This window comes from Podarcis erhardii (assembly GCF_964252035.2).
Source record: "Podarcis erhardii genome assembly, chromosome: 10".
Lineage (NCBI taxonomy): Eukaryota > Metazoa > Chordata > Lepidosauria > Squamata > Lacertidae > Podarcis > Podarcis erhardii.
This window is the reverse complement of record NC_138500.1, coordinates 35,285,444-35,303,320: the sequence shown is the minus strand read 5'-3', so window position 1 is coordinate 35,303,320 and position 17,877 is coordinate 35,285,444. Positions and strand designations below refer to the sequence as shown.

The 17,877-nt window shown below is 39.0% G+C and overlaps 1 protein-coding gene across 6 annotated transcripts in view; it reads right to left on the bottom strand.

The window, feature by feature from the left end:
* Positions 1 to 17,877, bottom strand: part of ANKS1B (ankyrin repeat and sterile alpha motif domain containing 1B) — a 332,378-nt gene that overhangs the window by 293,490 nt on the left and 21,011 nt on the right. For 5 of the 6 annotated variants that reach the window (XM_081878201.1, XM_081878197.1, XM_081878206.1 and 2 more), the window contains exons 3-4: positions 13,334 to 13,490; positions 2,011 to 2,307 (exon numbers count right to left, since the gene is read on the bottom strand). In XM_081878201.1, the coding sequence (XP_081734327.1) occupies positions 2,011 to 2,307; positions 13,334 to 13,490 (454 nt within the window). Of the gene's footprint in view, positions 1 to 2,010; positions 2,308 to 8,539; positions 8,677 to 13,333; positions 13,491 to 17,877 lie in introns of those variants that run through there. The other variant, XM_081878208.1, reaches the window with a different exon arrangement.

Sequence of the window (17,877 nt, the reverse complement as noted above, 5' to 3'; positions counted from 1 at the left end):
TCAAAGGAATTCAGGTCGGAGCTAAACAATATAAATTGAAGGCTTTCGCAGATGACCTGGTTTTGACATTACAGGAGCCAGAATCTAGTACGAAAAGGGTTTTAGAACTGATTCAAGAATTTGGTCATGTGGCAGGATTTAAATTAAACAAGCTAAAAACTAAGGTTTTAGAGAAAAATTTAACATCAAAGGAAAAAGAAGGGTTTCAGAACGAGACAGGTTTAACTGTGGCTAAGAAAGTGAAATACCTAGGGATTAACATGACTGCAAAAAATTTGAACTTATTTAAAGATAATTATGAGAAATGTTGGTCAGACGTGCCCGAAGATTAAGGCTTTCTGGGAGATGATATATAATGAACTGAAAAAGGTATTTAAATATACCTTCCCTAAGAAACCAGAGGCTTTTCTCTTGGGCATAGTCGGCCAATTGGTGTTAAAGAAAGATAGAACGTTTTTTATGTACGCGACAACAGCAGCAAGAATACTCATTGCAAAGTACTGGAAGACACAAGATTTGCCCACCCTGGAAGAATGGCAGATCCAAGTAACAGACTACATGGAATTGGCAGAAATGACGGGCAGAATTCGAGACCTGGGAGAAGAAGCGGTGGAAGAGGACTGGAAGAAGTTCAAGAACTATCTGCAGAAACACTGCAAAATTGACGAATGTTAAAATGATGTTGGATATAAAAATAATATGGCATAAGGGATACAGTGTTAAAAAGTATGCAAAAATGTAATAGAAAAAGGGTGAAAGATTAAAGTTATATTATGTCAAAAGTAAACAATATGTTAAAGGTGTTCAAACATAAGGAGGAAAGATCGGAGACACAATAGATGTGATTTTAATAATCAGAAATTTTGAAAGAGGGTAAGGATTTGCTGTATCTGATTGGACAAAGAGGAACACAGAAAAGGGAGGCGGGAGGAAGTCAAGAAAGATTGCTATGTAAACATGAATTTAAAAATTGGAGTTTTTATTTTTAATTTGTTTTTTGTATACTGATGCATGTTTGTGATTGGCTTTGTGGTTTTGAAATTAATTCTTCTTTTTTTGTAAAATTAAATAAATATATTTAAAAAAAAATGGAGGGGAAAAAGTGCGTCCTATAGAGCGAAAAATACAGTAATTTGTAGAGCATTTGCCTTGCATGCAAGATGTTGCAGGTTCAGTCCCTGGTCTCCAGGTGAGTTGGGGGGAAATCTTAAACCCTGGAGTGCCACTGCCAGTCAGAACAGACAATACTGAGCTAGATGAACCAATGTCCTGACTCAGTATAAGGCAGCACTCTATATACCTATTATTCAGATAATTTTCAATATTCCGCTTCTTTTGCAAAGCAACATCACTGAAGCATTTTCCCTATTTTAATTTGCCAGAAAAATAAACAAAATTCCACAATGAAACACTTTAGAAGTATACTTGTCATTTATTACTTGTCATCAAATAATTTTACACAGATATTAGAAGATGTGGTATTGAACATGATCAACTGAAGCAAAATTTTCCCCTGTTTCGAATCCATAAATGAAAACAACTCAATTTATTCATAGCCACTAAATAAATCCCCCCCCCAAAAAAATTAACTTCATGTTGTCTCCAAAAGTTATTGAGGATCAGTAACTGAGCATAACTTTGAAGGAAGTCATAAAGCTGAGAAACACCCCCTCAGAACACGTTTATTTGCTCTTACCTATTGCTGGATGCACAGAAACAGCTGTTTTCAAATGAGCTTTGAAACCATAGAAAATATGGAAGAGAAGGAGGAAGCATCTGATATATATATATATGTCAGAAACACATATTTGAAATATGCCAAGGAGACACTGAACACTGGTATAATATGCTCCTGGCAGTATAGAGTATAGAGCCACTCCAGTTGCAAAGTGTAGGTTGTACTTTGTATTTGTAACAATGAAACATAATGAAAAACAATGTCATCTCTTTATCTAAATGGAACAAAACAAAACTTTGTTTAAATAATAATTTTAGAAATTGTATACTAACGTGGCAGCTGACATCCATTCCAGCTTCTAGCAGCACCTGTACAACCGCTTTGTGACCATTACGTGCAGCAAGGTGCAACGGAGTGTGTTTTCTTGTGTTACAGCTCATCAAGTTTGGATATGCATTGATGATCATCTTCACTACTCGCAGACGGCCATATAAGGCTGCCAAATCCAATGGAGTCTCTAACTTGCTGTTTCTTATTGTAGGATCTGTAAGTTCTTCAAGCAAAACTGCTACTACTTCTGAGTGTCCATATTGGGCTGCACAGTGTAAAGCTGTTTCGTTTTCATTGTTCTGTTACAAGAGGAAGGGGAAAGTCTTGTCAACAACTGTATGATGCTTGGCATAGTCTTTCTAAGTATCTGATTTGAGCACACTGAAATAGATCAAGATACTATTTCCATAATCAATTTTGCCAATAGTCTGAGTCAGAAAGTTCTGGTGGCTTGGTTTCCCCCCTCTACTACAGTTCAGGAAGCCTGCCTCATCCCTACAGGAGGAACATAAACCTCAGCAAATATGTGGTCTCATCTGAATGCAGCTCTGCAGATTATGTTAATTGCTTACTGAAGCTAATTCAGACACAAACATTTTCTTACCCAACTCATTTTCTTTAAATAGTTCCCAAAGCTGCCAACAAATGAAAATGTACAGAAACACAGCCAAATAACACAGTTTTAATGCTAAAATGAGGGTAGGATTTTGCACATATTTGAACAATCAAAATACTTTTAGTCTTAACTATAGGAACTAATAGTCTACTCAATTTTATATACAGAGTTAATTATTTGTATATATGACTTAAGGACCTACTAATTGATGGAAACCTGGGTTACACTGTTTTTGATGGCATTTACCTAAAACTACAAAAACTTTAGCTGAGATCCTAGGATTTCAGTGTATGAGCAAAAGGTAATAATTTCTATATATTCCCCAAAAGACATTATGGTGGATCACCGAGCCCCTTGACACCAGTCTTTGACAGGTAAATGAAGAGGAAACTGATCACACCCCTTCTCTTACATAAAAACAAATTTAGATCCTTTGGCCATGGACAACCAATTTGTCCTTTTGAGCAATGTGATAGGCTGACACCTGCTCTATCAACTCCAGGTGGTTTTGGATAACAGTAAATACTTAGAAAAAAAATTAAAAAATTGTCCAGCTTTTGTGTGCATGCACATTTCTTCAGATACCTGAAGAAGATAAGGTGCTACTGGGCAATTATTTAATATTTCAACTGCTTCAGATCAACACGGCAACCTACCTGAATCTAGTAAATACTTAGGTCCATTCTAGTCTGGGGTCAGGCTCCTTAAGGGTCAGAAATGTGAGTCTAGTTCTTCTTGGATGGTCCCACTCAGAAGGTAGTGCTGAAGGATTTTTGCTCTGCCCCATGGCCAATGGCTAGTGGGGTTCCACAGGGGTCTAATTTGCCCCCTCCCCATTTTTTAACATTTTAACATTACATGAAACTGCTTGGAGAAGTCAAGTGAAAATTTGGATTGCATATCATCAGGATGCTGAGGACACACAACTCTACCACTTCTTTCCATCCTCAGAACTCAGGGAGACTGTGGAAATTTTAAAGTGCTGACTGGAGGCAGCACTGACATGGATGCAATCAAATAAACTGAGGTTGAATCAAGTAATGACCGCTCCCCACTTAAAAGACGGGGGGCGCCCTTTGCGTGGACGCGCGCAGCCCTGGATCTGGAGTGGCCCCATCAACATAGGCTTTGCCTTCCCCCAGGTAGGATACCTGGAGGTCCCCGCCTACCCCAGTGAGTTGTCCAATCCCACCTGGGGGAAGTGTTGCCAGGGAAACCAGGCCAGGTAGGGGGAGGGATTACCTGCCCACACAATAGAGGGTGGATCTTAATTGGTAATCCTCACTTGGCTCCAGAGCTTCTCCCACCCTACCCACCCGCAGTTAATGTCTTCTTTTGCAGGTTAACTTTTCTTCATAGGTTTTGCAGGTTAACCTGTCTCCACAGGTATGCGGGCGCTGCTACGATAAGGTCGCTGTTAAAGGGCCGGAAAGGAATTTCCCTGCATTGGCAGGTTTCGCTTTTCCCGTAGCAAAACGTCACAACTTTGGCGGTATCAGGCCTTGGGCGGAATCCTTTAGTCCATCTTCCTCTTTGCGGCAGCGATACCAGGGTTCCCCGTTAAAGGGGTTTTTGAAGGGAGGCTTTGGCCATACGCCGAAAGGTCGTCATTGCTCTCCCCTGCGGCGGCGTAACGAGGGCGGCTATCTCTGCTTGAACATATGTTCTCCAGAGCCGGCCCATCCCCTCCCTACACACTGGATAACCCTGATGCTCCCTAGGTCCCTGGCTGGGGACTAGGGAGGGAGAACGCCCAATGACTGAGCCAAGGTCTACCCACATTTGAAATTTAATAAAGTTGTGGCCAATTTAATCCCATAGCACGTTGTCTAGAGTCGTTATTCCACATGACGGGGGGGACCACTCGGGATCTGGGGACTCCGCCTGTCCACGCAATATGGTGCTGTGGATGGGGAGATCCCCAGCTCTTTGGGGTAGCCCTTCCCAAGTACACAGGCTGAGAATGCTCCTGGATTCAGCACTGCCTGGGGAAGCCCAGGTGGCACTGGAGACAAGGAGTGTCTTTTACCAGTTTCAGCTAGTATGCCAACTGTGCCACTATCTAGAAAGGATTAACTTTGCCATAGTGATCAATGCTTGAGTCACATTTGTATTGGACTACTATAATGCACTCTACAGGGGGCTGCCTTTAAAGACAATGAGGTGCCTTTAAAAACTCTTTAAGAACTTCAGATGGTCTAGAAACCCATTGCCTGGATCGGTAAGATAGGTGGTCATGAAGGAGAGGTCCTTCTATATAATGGATCCACTGCTATGGAATTCCCTTCTATTGCATAAAATTTCTTAACTGGAGGCTTTTCCAACAGCTCCAAAGATCCCTCATTTTTCTTCCAGATTCAACGTGCTGGCTGAATTAGTTTATTCCTGGCATCATTTAAAAAAAGTGGAGCATTGCTGAGTGATAGATTTAAGTTTTTAAAAATTGTATTATTGGTTTTTGTTCTTCAAATGGTAGGTTACTTTGGAAGGGCTGTGCCCAAAAGAGTAGCTCCAAATACTTTTAAAAATACAAGTTCCATCTCTTGCACAGTGGAATTTTGCTTTCATATATTTAAACATTCTCTATGTAATAAGAACTATTTTGTATTGTACCATCACATAATTCATATACATAATTACCCTAATAGAATGTAGAAATAAGAATAGAACTTCACATTTATTTGCAAACACAAGTGCAAAAAAAAAAATCACTACACAAATATTTCACAATTAGATAAGGAAATGTTATTATTTTAAAAATATGTTTAAAAATTAGGCACAGTAGCTTATATAAAGGTTTGAAAGACTTGTAATAACACACATTTATTACAATTCACATTTATACTTTAAGTATATCATATGATGATAAAATACTCATTTGACAACACAAGTTTATTCATGTCTAGGTAAAGGTAAAGGGACCCCTGACCATTAGGTCCAGTCGTGAACGACTCTGGGGTTGCGGCACTCATCTTGCTTTACTGGCCGAGGGAGCCGACGTTTGTCCACAAACAGTTTTTCCGGGTCATGACTAAGCCACTTCTGGCGAACCAGAACAGTGCATGGAAATGCCGTTTACCTTCCCGCTGGAGCAGTACCTATTTATCTACTTGCACCTTGACGTGCTTTCGAACTACTAGGTTGGCAGGAGCTGCAACCAAACAATGGGAGTTCACCCCGTCACGGGGATTCGAACCACCAACCTTCTGATCGGCAAGCCCTAGGCTATGTGGTTTAGACCACAGTGCCACCCGTATCCCTTTATTCATGTCTACTTAGAAGTAAACCTCATTGAGTATCTGGAGCAGTTCAAAGCCCTGGACAGCAAGGTAGAACAGTGTGGCAGATCCACCACTGCATCTGAAGCCCTGATGGTCAAAACAAAAGGTGGTTGATTAGGGCATGTTGAATTTTCAACTTTCAAATTCCAAAAATAAGGGGACTTAATAAGTTCCACAGTGGCCCTGCTATGGTCAGTCCATAGAGAAGTGTTTGAAACAAGTCACAGAGGCAGCAGGGAGGGTGTATACACAGAAGAAACATGAGGGCTACATCAGAGGCCAAGAAGCAAGATGGCAGCTGATGTCCAAGAACGAATCAATGCAAGACTTGATGAAACTTGTTGCTTAAATTTCTTATTAACATTACTTTCTAATGTTCTTTTTTGATTACAAGGTAATGCTGTATGTTAAGTAGGATATGTTTTATGCCAAAATTCTATTTTTATAGCATTACCTGACATTTCAGATGGTAAAATTAAAATTCTTTGATTTTTCAAGAGCAGTTTATGTGCTTTGTAACCAAACATAGATTTACCAAGCTAAAAGTTGTCCAGTCACAAAAATAATAACAGATTTGAATTCCTTACACCCAAAATCATATTTTTAGATCATCTCACTAAAGAATTTTGCAAAAAAAATTCACCCCCAAAATGACATCCCTAGTGGATGGCTATTTTTCACTTTTTGCTCCATCTTTGAATCTATGCAATCCACCAGTGACCCTACCTAGCATCCCCTAGCATCTCATTTTTGTGTCTTCCACAGGCTAGTGTCAGAGGAATTACCATCCATATGCACCCACTGTGCTTTTGGTGGTTGCAGCAAGGCCTGTGCAGCAGCATAGCACCCCTGCTGGGAGGGTATGATAAAGAGACACCTCTGCCTCATCCTAACTCATTCCAGAACTGTGGATTTGGGGGAGGGGGAAGCAGTATTGCTCTGCAAGCATATGTTTCTAAATAAGGAACACTAGATATCTATTTGATGTTGATAGTAAAATATCATAGAAATTGGAAATATAGTGGTACCTCGGGTTACATATGCTTCAGGTTACATACGCTTCAGGTTACAGACTCCGCTAACCCAGAAATTGTACCTCAGGTTAAGGACTTTGCTTCAGGATGAGAACAGAAATCGTGCTCTGGCAGCGTGGCAGCAGCAGGAGGCCCCATTAGCTAAAGTGGTGCTTCAGGTTAAGAACAGTTTCAGGTTGAGAACGGACCTCTGGAATGAATTAAGTACTTAACCCGAGGTACCACTGTATACTGTAGACATAATACATTTGAACAGGTATGTTCTATACAGTGTTATTGTAGTTTGAATTACCAAGTTAAACTACAAACAACCCCTTCCAGAAGTTGAAAAAGAAAGTTCCAAACACTTGTTTTATTCAAAATAGTACCAACATACATGTGCACATTTAACCTACAGGTAACTTTTATTTAAGACAAAGCTGCTACAAGAACTAGCCATGCATGATAAAGTTTGGCAGCTGCATGTTTTTTCTCCAAGTACTGTGTTACTGTTCACAGTATTTATTTAAAATTGTTGTTTATTTTTTGATAAAATAATATTTGCTTCAAACAAAATATTGTAAGTGCTGATCTTATCAAGTACATATTGTGAATTTGGCTAAAATTTCAAAAGAAGAGGAATCAGTAGCACCTTTCCTTTTAGTACACAATAGGAGGAAATTATCAGATTTTAAAAACAGATTTGGATGAATGAACTGACAAAGTACAATAAAATGTTTTGTTGTTTGCTGATCAGTTTTGTTGAGAAAAGAACATGGGCATGAATTGGCAGTGGCAAGTATGTGGGATTGAAAATTCAATGCCCTTTATATGTTGAATTAATTTTCCCTGCTATAAAGTCTGTCACTAAGACAATACTACCAGTGGCCTAGGAAGAGTATGGTGAAACTGAACAGGGGGAGAAATAATGAGCATAGAGTTATAGACAGCCAAAGCAATCAGTCACTACTTCCTAGGAACAGAATAGCTTAATGGCTGCAGAGAATGGCTGAATCCTGTGCCATGTTCTATATTTGAGCCATTTTTTTTAGTTCTTTGGAGCAGCTCTATGAAGAAAAATTCCAACCTACCTTGCTCTCCTTTGTCAATGGAAATTTATGGCAAAAAACATGCCAGTAAACTGTATGCTAGCAAATCTTATTTTTCAGTTTTGCCATTTCAACCTGGTTGTAACTTACTCAGTTACTTACCTAAACAGGCATTACCACTAACAGAATTACCAGGAATTTACTTGGCCCCACATTTCTCAAGTTATTTGTATTTTAAATGAATATATTTTTAACATAGTGGTCTTTACCAAACCAACATGTAATCTACCTAACCAAAACATAGTGGAACATAGTTTCAGCCACAAGCATAATGAGTATACCATAAGCCATGCATGCATAACCATATGCTTCAAATAGGCAGTGAGGTATACCACGGCCTTTTGTTGATACAGGGAGTTCTAAGATGTGTGTAATTTAGTGGGACAAAAGATGTACTTGAAAAAGCACACATTGAGATTAGGTAATATATTCTACCCAATTCAATGTACATGAAAAAACTAGTGCAGAAGAAATGGAATAGCATGTTGCAAGAAAATTGTGAAGGACATTACCTGGGACTCAAGATGCAGATTGAAACTGACTAAAACTGTGAATGTCTAGTCAATTTCAATCTAGTGTCAGTGTCATTGGTAAAACACCTCTGGTTGCAGTTCTACTGCAACTGCTGAGTTGACCCTAAGAAACAGAAAAAGAAAAAAAGAAAAAAAGAGGAAGGGAAAGTAGAGAGCAAGGAGGGGGGAGAAAGAGAGAGAAATAAGGAAGGTAGGAAATAACTGATGCACAGAGTAAGACACACAAGGGATAAGAAAAGATGGAGAACAGGGAAATTGTTGAAACCTCCTCTACATTTTCTTATCAGCTAGTTTAAAATCTAGACATATGTTATCATTTCAGAAAGGTTTGCTGTGGTGTGCATTCAGTTCACTTTCATCTTTGCATACTATAGGAACTGAATACACTTTCATGTTAGAACCTAAGCTTGTATAAAGATTTTTTAACTAAAGTGCTGAGTTATGTCCACAAAAACTAACTCTGTAATATATTAAATACAGTGCTTTTTTTTCAAGAAAAACAGGTGATGGAGCTCCCCATGAAGCTGTTCCAGTAAGTCGCCAGGCAACTCAGGGCAGCCCTGAATGGATGCCAATTTGACAACAGCAGTGTTCGCTGTCCACAGAGGTGCTAAGAACAACAGCAACCTTTCTCCCTAGCTGGTTTGGGGTCGCCTCTGGTTCTGCTGGAGGCCAAATAAATGCACCCCGACTCCTTTGTTCTCTTAGATTCAAGTGGATGGCTAGGGCAGCTCAGAAATACCCTCGGGTGCACGTGCAATGGTTGAGGACCGGCTGGAAAGCTTAAATCCTGCCACAGCTAGATGGGAAATGGATTGAATAAAAGGTTATAGGAATTGGCCCTGCCCCATAGATTGACAAATCACATCAAGGAGTGGCTAGGAGCTAGGTGAAATCATAGATCTAAAAAAAAGTGTAGACTTGAACACACAGTGGCCAGCATCTGTTTTGACTTGAAATGTTCATTTTGGGCTTCTCAGAAGTATGTAAAGGCAAGAAGCAGGCCGGGGAAGTGCCAGCCCACAATGGGGCCCATCTGAGAGGTGCCAGAACTATGTCCCGGTGCGCTCCAGCTGAAAAAAAGCACTGATTAAATATAATGACCAAAGGTGAACCATATAAGCCCCAATGGAATAATTAATTCCTTTAAGGGAAACCTGTATGAGTTTTATATTGTTTGTTAAATATAATGCACCAAAATGAACAATAAATATATATGTTTTGATTTTTTAAAATCTTACTATATCTAATAAAAAAGAGCCTAAATAAATTATAAAGTGTGACACTGCTTTTAACGCAATATTGGATAATTTTTCAAAGCAAAATGTCTTCTGCTTAAGATTAATGATCACTTGATCAATATATAAACTAAGAGAACAGACAGGTGATTTTAATGAAACATATTTTAGCTACATTAATTCTGATGTCACATAACTTCAAGATTTAAAAAAATAAAAACCCTGATTTTATTATTTACTCATTATATTTGTTTCCAGTCTTTGTGCCTCCAAGGCAACTCACAATAAATTAAAATTATTGACACCTCTGTCACTGAATAGACATATTTAAGATGTCATCGCATAAGGAAGAGAATTACTCAACTTCTTAAATTAAATGAAAGAAATAAAAGATGAAACAAAATACACTGTAATGACACACATAATGATTACACATGCTAGACAGAAGGTTCATCCCACATGGCTTATACATATATGATTAAGGCATTTCCTTCCTATTAAAAGTGGATTAAGGTAGTACCAATACAATTAGCTATTACGTTTCTGTTTCTGTTACAATCTTCCTAATACCTGCCATCTCTGTATTTCAGCTTTGTATTTTCTCTATTTCTTCCCTTAACTATTTTTATCTTAACTCCGACAGCGTGCCTAAGGTTCCCCCTCCCCAGTTATTGCCCTGATTGTTCCTCCTCAACATATTTCTATATTTATTTCCTAGTTTCACACTCCTAGCCATCATTAAACACCATCCCCTCTACACAGTTTATTCTCTGCTCTCTCTCCTAGTTTACGTATTGTAGCACCTTAGCATCTGCAATCCAGCAATCTCAGATAAAAGCTCAACAGCAAGGGAAGAAGCCTCCATTGTCATTTACATAAAACCAAAGATAGCAGATTTATCGTTCTCATGCCATTGTTGTGAATAGGAGCTGCTTTAATTACTCTGAAACTCCAGATTTAAGAGTCAAACGCCTCCAAAATCTTGTAGCTTTCTCATTAGAATCACCATGAAGGAGACTAATAAGGACCACTAGAGGGTGCAACAAGAATGAGAAGACAAAAATAATCTACTGTTAAGAGATGAGCAGTTACAGGAGCCATTCACACAAAATTTCTCCTTATTTTTAATCCAAGGAAAGGAAATTATTGGCTAGGTTTTCCTAGCTCAGAAAATCATGATCTTATTACTGCACTTTTATTTATTTTTTAATATGTAGCAATAGGAGAAAGCATCTAAAGGAAGCATTGAAAACAAATTATTTGCTAATGTAACTATTTTACTGTGATTTTTATGTTATTAAAATCTAAGTTCCATTCAGCTGATTTCAAAAGACATGAACAAATCCCAGTTTTGCTTGTCTAAAATCATCAGTTTGTTCTTATGTTCTGAAAATGCTTCTAAATCAAGAAGAGTAAGAGAGAACCATGTGTGGTTTTTAAGCATTTAATTAAAGAGGGAACTCAATTAAAAATACTGTCTGTCAGTATTTTTCAGTCTGTTTCTTAGTCATGTTCACCAAGATAATATATAGCCAATATAAATATTTCAGGAAATATATGGTAAAACTAATTTTTTAAAAATATAAATTCCCATATCAGCTATTTTTTCATTTAAAATAACACATTTCATTGTTTTAAAACAATGTCATTCCACACTTTTTTATTTGTAAAGTTCTTTTCAGCAACTACAAACCTGGACAAGCCATAACCATATGCAAAATCCCTTTTTAAAAGAGTATTTATTTCACCATATTGGGATGTATTCAGTGGTGCCCTTCACTGATGAACAACTCTTTGATTCTGTTAAGGACAGAATAGGGAGGCAATTTTTACCAGTTCTGCCTGCTTCTTTTAAACCATTTGTGCTAACTCTCAGCCAAAGGGACAAGAGAACCTGAAAAAGATACCTCCCTCCCTGTACCACTGGTGGATATCTTCGCTGGATTAAGGTGCCTTCCATCATTGAAGAAACCTCTAGATACTGCCCATTTTTATTTCTCTCTGCACTCAGCACATTTTCATCTATTTTACATTTTGACCAGTTATTACTGAATAGATCCTGATGTGAGAGGGAAGTTAAGTCTCCTTCCTTACTTTCATATATATCCCTCCTGAGCAAAACTGAAAACATTTCCATATTTGTTGATTTAACAAAACACTTACTGTCTATAACAGTATGCAAATATAAAAGAAAAAACTCTCATAGTTATAAATCAGTGTTAAAATAATTATTATAATACATTACATCAGACACTTTCTGTTTTCTGTGTAATACACTACCCTCTTCCTTATGGGGTGGGTGTGGGTGGGTGTGGGAGGGAGAGAGAGAGAGAGAGAGAGAGAGAGAGAGAGAGAACCCTAATTTCTCCTATCCTATCATGTCTGGCAACTTTTCCCTAAAAGCACAACTCCTGCTGTTCTGGAAAAATCTGAAAATAGTATGGCTGATGTTGTGCATTCCTCTTTAAGGAGGAAGTAATGGAACAAGAAGAGGCTAATAAGAATTCCTGGTGTACGAATTTTGTTTTCAGACATTGTGGGATATCATTGGATATAATATACAGTACATGTTTCCATTAGATTCATGTAGATTCATTATATTGATCAGGAATCCATGTACATACAGTATAGACAATGGCAATAGTTTTGAGTATCACATGCTATGGTAAGAAATATCTTCTAAAAATATACAATATTATAAAGATTTGGGGGGCATCTTATCTCATTTTAAGAAAGGCAGCCTTGATATTCAATATAGTGTTGTGTAGTGCTAGGCTGTGAAGAAGTCTGCAATATACAACAGAGCTCAGAGGCCTTTAAAAATGGTATGAAATCACTGATGTATTATTATTTTTTTTAATTTCTTGGTTTAAAAAGATTATGGGTATACAACATCACATCACCTAGGTTGAAAACCTACAACACACAGTGATTCTGAAATACAAAATTCTTTTTTTAAAAAACCATGGGACTACACTCCTTGTCTGTAAAGAATTCAATAGTAGCAGACCCTACTACTGCTTAGTAGTACAGTAATAGTACCAGTAGTAGATGACATGGTGAGGCAGCAGTGTTCACCTGTCCTTCCAACAGTTGAGTTGCTGCTGCTTATTGGGATGGAGAGAGGGAGGGTAAGGTGATGAGAAGGTTGACGCTGTGCGAACACACTGGCAGGAGTGCCAGATTGGCTCTGCTAGTGCATATACACCATGCTCCCAGGAACTACCCCTCTGCACCATCCACTACTGAACAGTATCAATGCCTCAGTAGTCATGAGAGCTATCAAATAAGGCTATGCTGAATACAATTCAATAGTAATAATAATGATAAGAACTGTTTAAATGCTAATGTCTGCTATTTTAAAATTAACTGGCCTATCCATATAGCTCTACAAACACAATGATCCTTATTCGCAACCATAGAATTTTTTTTAAGCATGAAGAAGCTTCATGAATCCGTCCATATAGCTGTAAGAATAAAATTATACTTACTTGTGTTTTCTGAAGACATAAACAAAGATATTTAATAACGTCACCTGTTCATTCACTCTGGAATGTGATGGCCCATGATGGATAAGAATCTTCACAATCTCTACATCTCCTTTCCAAGCAGCCAAGTGTATAGGAAAATACCCTTTATTATCTGCCACATTAGTTGATGCTTCAAACTGAAGTAATTTGATAACTACATCCCTGAAAAACATAAAATATGACCTAAGGATTGACAACAAGGTTTCTTTGTAAAGCTGGTTTATCAGAGCACATATTGTCATATTGGAACCAAACAAGCACAGCATTCAGTCTTTACTCAAATGACAGCAACACAAGTGCAAAGAAGCTAGTATCGCTAAGACATTTGCAAATGGTTGTAAGAATTATATCTCATGGGATAAGAGAGTAGATATTTCATAATCACAGACGGTTTGTTCTCCTTGGGTATTCCACAGATATTCATAATGACATCAAAAGAGCAAAGATAATATCCATATTTCAAGAGACAGATTACAGGGAGTATAAACATTTGATATACCCGAGGCTTGCAGCTAAAGTTCTGGATGGTTAACAATTTAATATCAGCAGTCCCTTACTTGCCTTGACTCTGCTCAGCAATCCACTAGCTGCAAAGTTTCCTTGAATGACATCAGAAAGACCACTGCATCTTCCTGGACAGGAAGGAATATGAAGGTTTCTAGTTACAGTTGAGTCTTGTCTGAGAAACATAGCCTTTCTGAGCTTTATCCTTTAGTTGGTTCTGTATCCTTTGGCTGGTTTTGACTTCTGTCTTGCTCTTTGTTCTTGTCTCCTATTTTGTCCTTCAGTTCTTGCTTACTCTTCAGTCATACCTCCACATTTGTCCATTAGTCCTGATTGACTTTGTCCCCTCACTCTGATATTCTAAGGCAATTTCTACCCCCATTGCCTATGGATTAGCACTGATACCAGCTTTACTACCTCTTCGCCTGTCCTTTCTCTTTTCCTCCACAATACTAAATATCAGCCCTCATAACTCTTCTTTCTCCCTTTATTCTGTATCCCACTCTTACATTTCAATTCCCCTTCAATCAGTGGTGCAGGTAGGTAATTTAGGTGCTGGACTTAATGCTCTTATTATTATTATCATTTATCTTATCCACCCCCTCCATCCCCTATTTCACCATTTTGTGCTTTACAAGTACTTATACATTCCTGGTACAGTACAGAGACAACCAAAAACCAGTTTACCAACCCAGATTAAAAAAGAATAATACTTTGAGCATGTGCAGTTTTAGGTCAACTGAACAATGGGGAGATATTCTAGCTGGATGTCATGGATACTGGGACGGTAGGGTAAAAATCATGGCTTTGTTCCATCTTTTGTGGATACTTCCTCTTTCACCCAAACACTTACAAAGACATGTTATAATAGTATTTTACCACACAGGTAGCTGCTGAAGAAATAATGCAAGAGTACCATGAGGTCATTAGCCAATTTTTACAAGTGCAGGGAATGGAATATTCTAGCATAAGGAGAGAAAAGAGGGTTGTAAAGGGGGGAAAGAAAAATGGAAGGTGAGTGGAAACATTTGACACAATTTTAGCTTCAGTTGTGTCAACTAATATAAGAGACTTTAAATAAGAACTCTCTTCACAACGGACTGCCAGATGGTCTAACTGTTCCATTGAGAAAGTCTTGCCCAGGGTTTTTAGAGCCTTCACACGGCAAGCGCCTTGCTTCCTAAGTAAGGCAGAGAGCTTAAAAGCAGGTTTCATGTTGCATTTTCCTGGTGTCCTTCAATTACATATAGTTGAAATTGTACAAGTTAAATGCATGTAAGATGTGATCATATTGTAATATTTTATAATTGCCAGAACTTCATACTTCCAGACATTAACTGTTTACAAATATAGGTCAGAATTTATGCACCCTCACTTTAATGTTCTGCCCTCTGCTCTGTTAACTGACCAATTTAAGACGATTCCATTTAATGAACATCTTTGGGTCACGTTCTTTTATTCTACCATTGTATAGAAAGCCCAGAGGGAGGCTTACTCTTCCTTTATTATGAACTCTACCAGGAAGACTCACTGAAATTCTTGTTATATTACTGTTTAAACAGGTAGTTAAATTTTTCTATCAAGAAACAGATGGTGAAGAAAGAACTTCCTTTTTGCTCTTCCATAAATATTATCTATTTCTTAATTATGTAAACTAATTATTCTCTGTTTATCCGCTTATATTAGTTGGTGGTCATAATAAAATATATCACCCAAAACCATGTTATAATCATAATAAGGTATTCAAATTTTAAGGTTCTTAGTTATGTTTCAGATCAGATCCCAGCCTTGCAAAGTGGCTCGGGGAAGGCGTCATAAGAAGGACACCATGTGCCCTTCGTTCCCAGCCCCTCAAGGGCAAAGCTGGCCATTCCCGAGCCAACCACACTTTGCAAGGTTGGGATCTGATCAGATCCTAGCCTCACAAAGTGCCGCAAGGCTGGCTCAGGGAAGGTGGTGTGAGGAGCCCCACCCCCAAAGATGCCTGGAGCAATCACCCCACAGTGCCCCCATTCACACTACACCCTACTGGCACTGGGTATTTCAGCTGGAGCTGCAATAAGTGCAGAGTCAAGATCACTCTGAAGTCAAGTTACTTTATACTCTGTGTATACTCAGAGGTCCCTCACATAAAGTGTGAGTCAGTGACCTCTGGACCATCCAAAATAATTCTACCGGCTAGCTACCAGAGGATGCAATGCAAGCTGCAAAATGAGCCTTCTTCACAGCCACACAGTAGCCATGATTACATGCTTTAACCAGTGTTTGGGCAGCTTCAGAGTGAGACTTGGGTCACTTGCACTGAAATCTTTGTCCAGCTTGCTTCCTAGCCCCAAGTTCCCCAGAATATCAAGGGGACACTTGAGCTCCACAATGCCAGACAGGACACGGGAGCAATTATGTCAACCATCTGTTTCATCTTGCTGTTCTATAGTGAGACCAGGGCTTCAATAGCACTGACAGCTTTCTCCACTTAAAAATACCCCAGAGCATTCAGGAACACACCAGTTCCATCAGTCTCTGGGGCAGAAGGGCCCACCACTCTACATAACAGGTAACGGTCCAACTCTGACAACTGAGTGCATTTCACTACCCCTATTGTCAACCTATCCCTCATATCACTTGGGGCAAAAAGACTACATCATGCCCTGCCTGATGTGTGGGACAGATGATCACTTGAGACAGACCCATGGTTGTCATGGAGGCTATCAAGCCCCAAGCCCAGTAACAATCTCCACATGACTATTGAAGTCACCCAGGACTACCACCCTGGGTCCTTCAACAATACCCCAGAGACTACCAAAGCTAGCCCCATCAGGGGTGCTGATGGGGAACAGGGTGGTCAGTAGACCAGCGGCATCCCCAATCTGTCTCTTTGGCCCAACACCAGGTGCAGACCCTCTAAATCTATATTAAGTTCAAGAGGTTTTAAGTTCAAGGATATTGTAATAAAGTATATTTATTGTGGACAACAGCAAACCCTCCTTCTCAATGCACTAATATAGGCTGGTGTTGAACCGAGTACCCAGGTGGGCACAGCTGGATAAGGTCAAGCCCACACAGCTCATTCACCCAAATCTCACAATCAAGTCTAGGATGACCTTGGTCTTATTAAGGACTGATTTGGTATTCACTAATACCAGTGGGGAAAACCACTGGGCCGGTAAGATACAATCTAAGTCAAATCCCTTATGAATACACAGTGGAAGTGAGGAACAGATTTAAGGATTTAGATTTGGTGGACAGAGTGCCTGAAGAACTATGGATGGAGGCTCGTAACATTATACAGGAGGCAGCAACTAAAACCATCCCAACAAAAAGGAAATTTAAGAAAGCAAAGTGGCTGTCCAACGAGGCCTTACAAATAGCGGGGGAAAGAAGGCAAGCAAAATGCGAGGGAGATAGTGAAAGATACAGGAAATTGAATGCAGATTTCCAAAAAATAGCAAGGAGAGACAAGAAGGCCTTCTTAAACGAGCAATGCAAAGAAATAGAGGAAAACAATAGAATGGGAAAAACCAGAGATCTGTTCAAGAAAATTGGAGATATGAAAGGAACATTTCGTACAAACATTACCATAATAAAAGACAAAAGTGGAAAGGACCTAACAGAAGCAGAAGACATCAAGAAGAGGTGGCAAGAATACACAGAGGAACTATACCAGAAAGAAATGGATGTCTCGTATACCCCAGGTAGTGTGGTTGCTGACCTTGAGCCAGACATCCTGGAGAGTGAAGTCAAATGGGCCTTAGAAAGCACTGCTAATAACAAGGCCAGTGGAAGTGATGATATTCCAGCTGAACTATTTAAAATTTTAAAAGATGCTGCTGTTAAGGTGCTACACTCAATATGCCAGCAAATTTGGAAAACTCAGCAGTGGCCAGAGGATTGGAGAAGATCAGTCTACATCCCAATCCCCAAGAAGGGCAGTGTCAAAGAATGCTCTAACTACCGCACAATTGCACTCATTTCACACGCTAGCAAGGTTATGCTTAAAATTCTACAAGGCAGGCTTAAGCAGTATGTGGACCGAGAACTCCCAGAA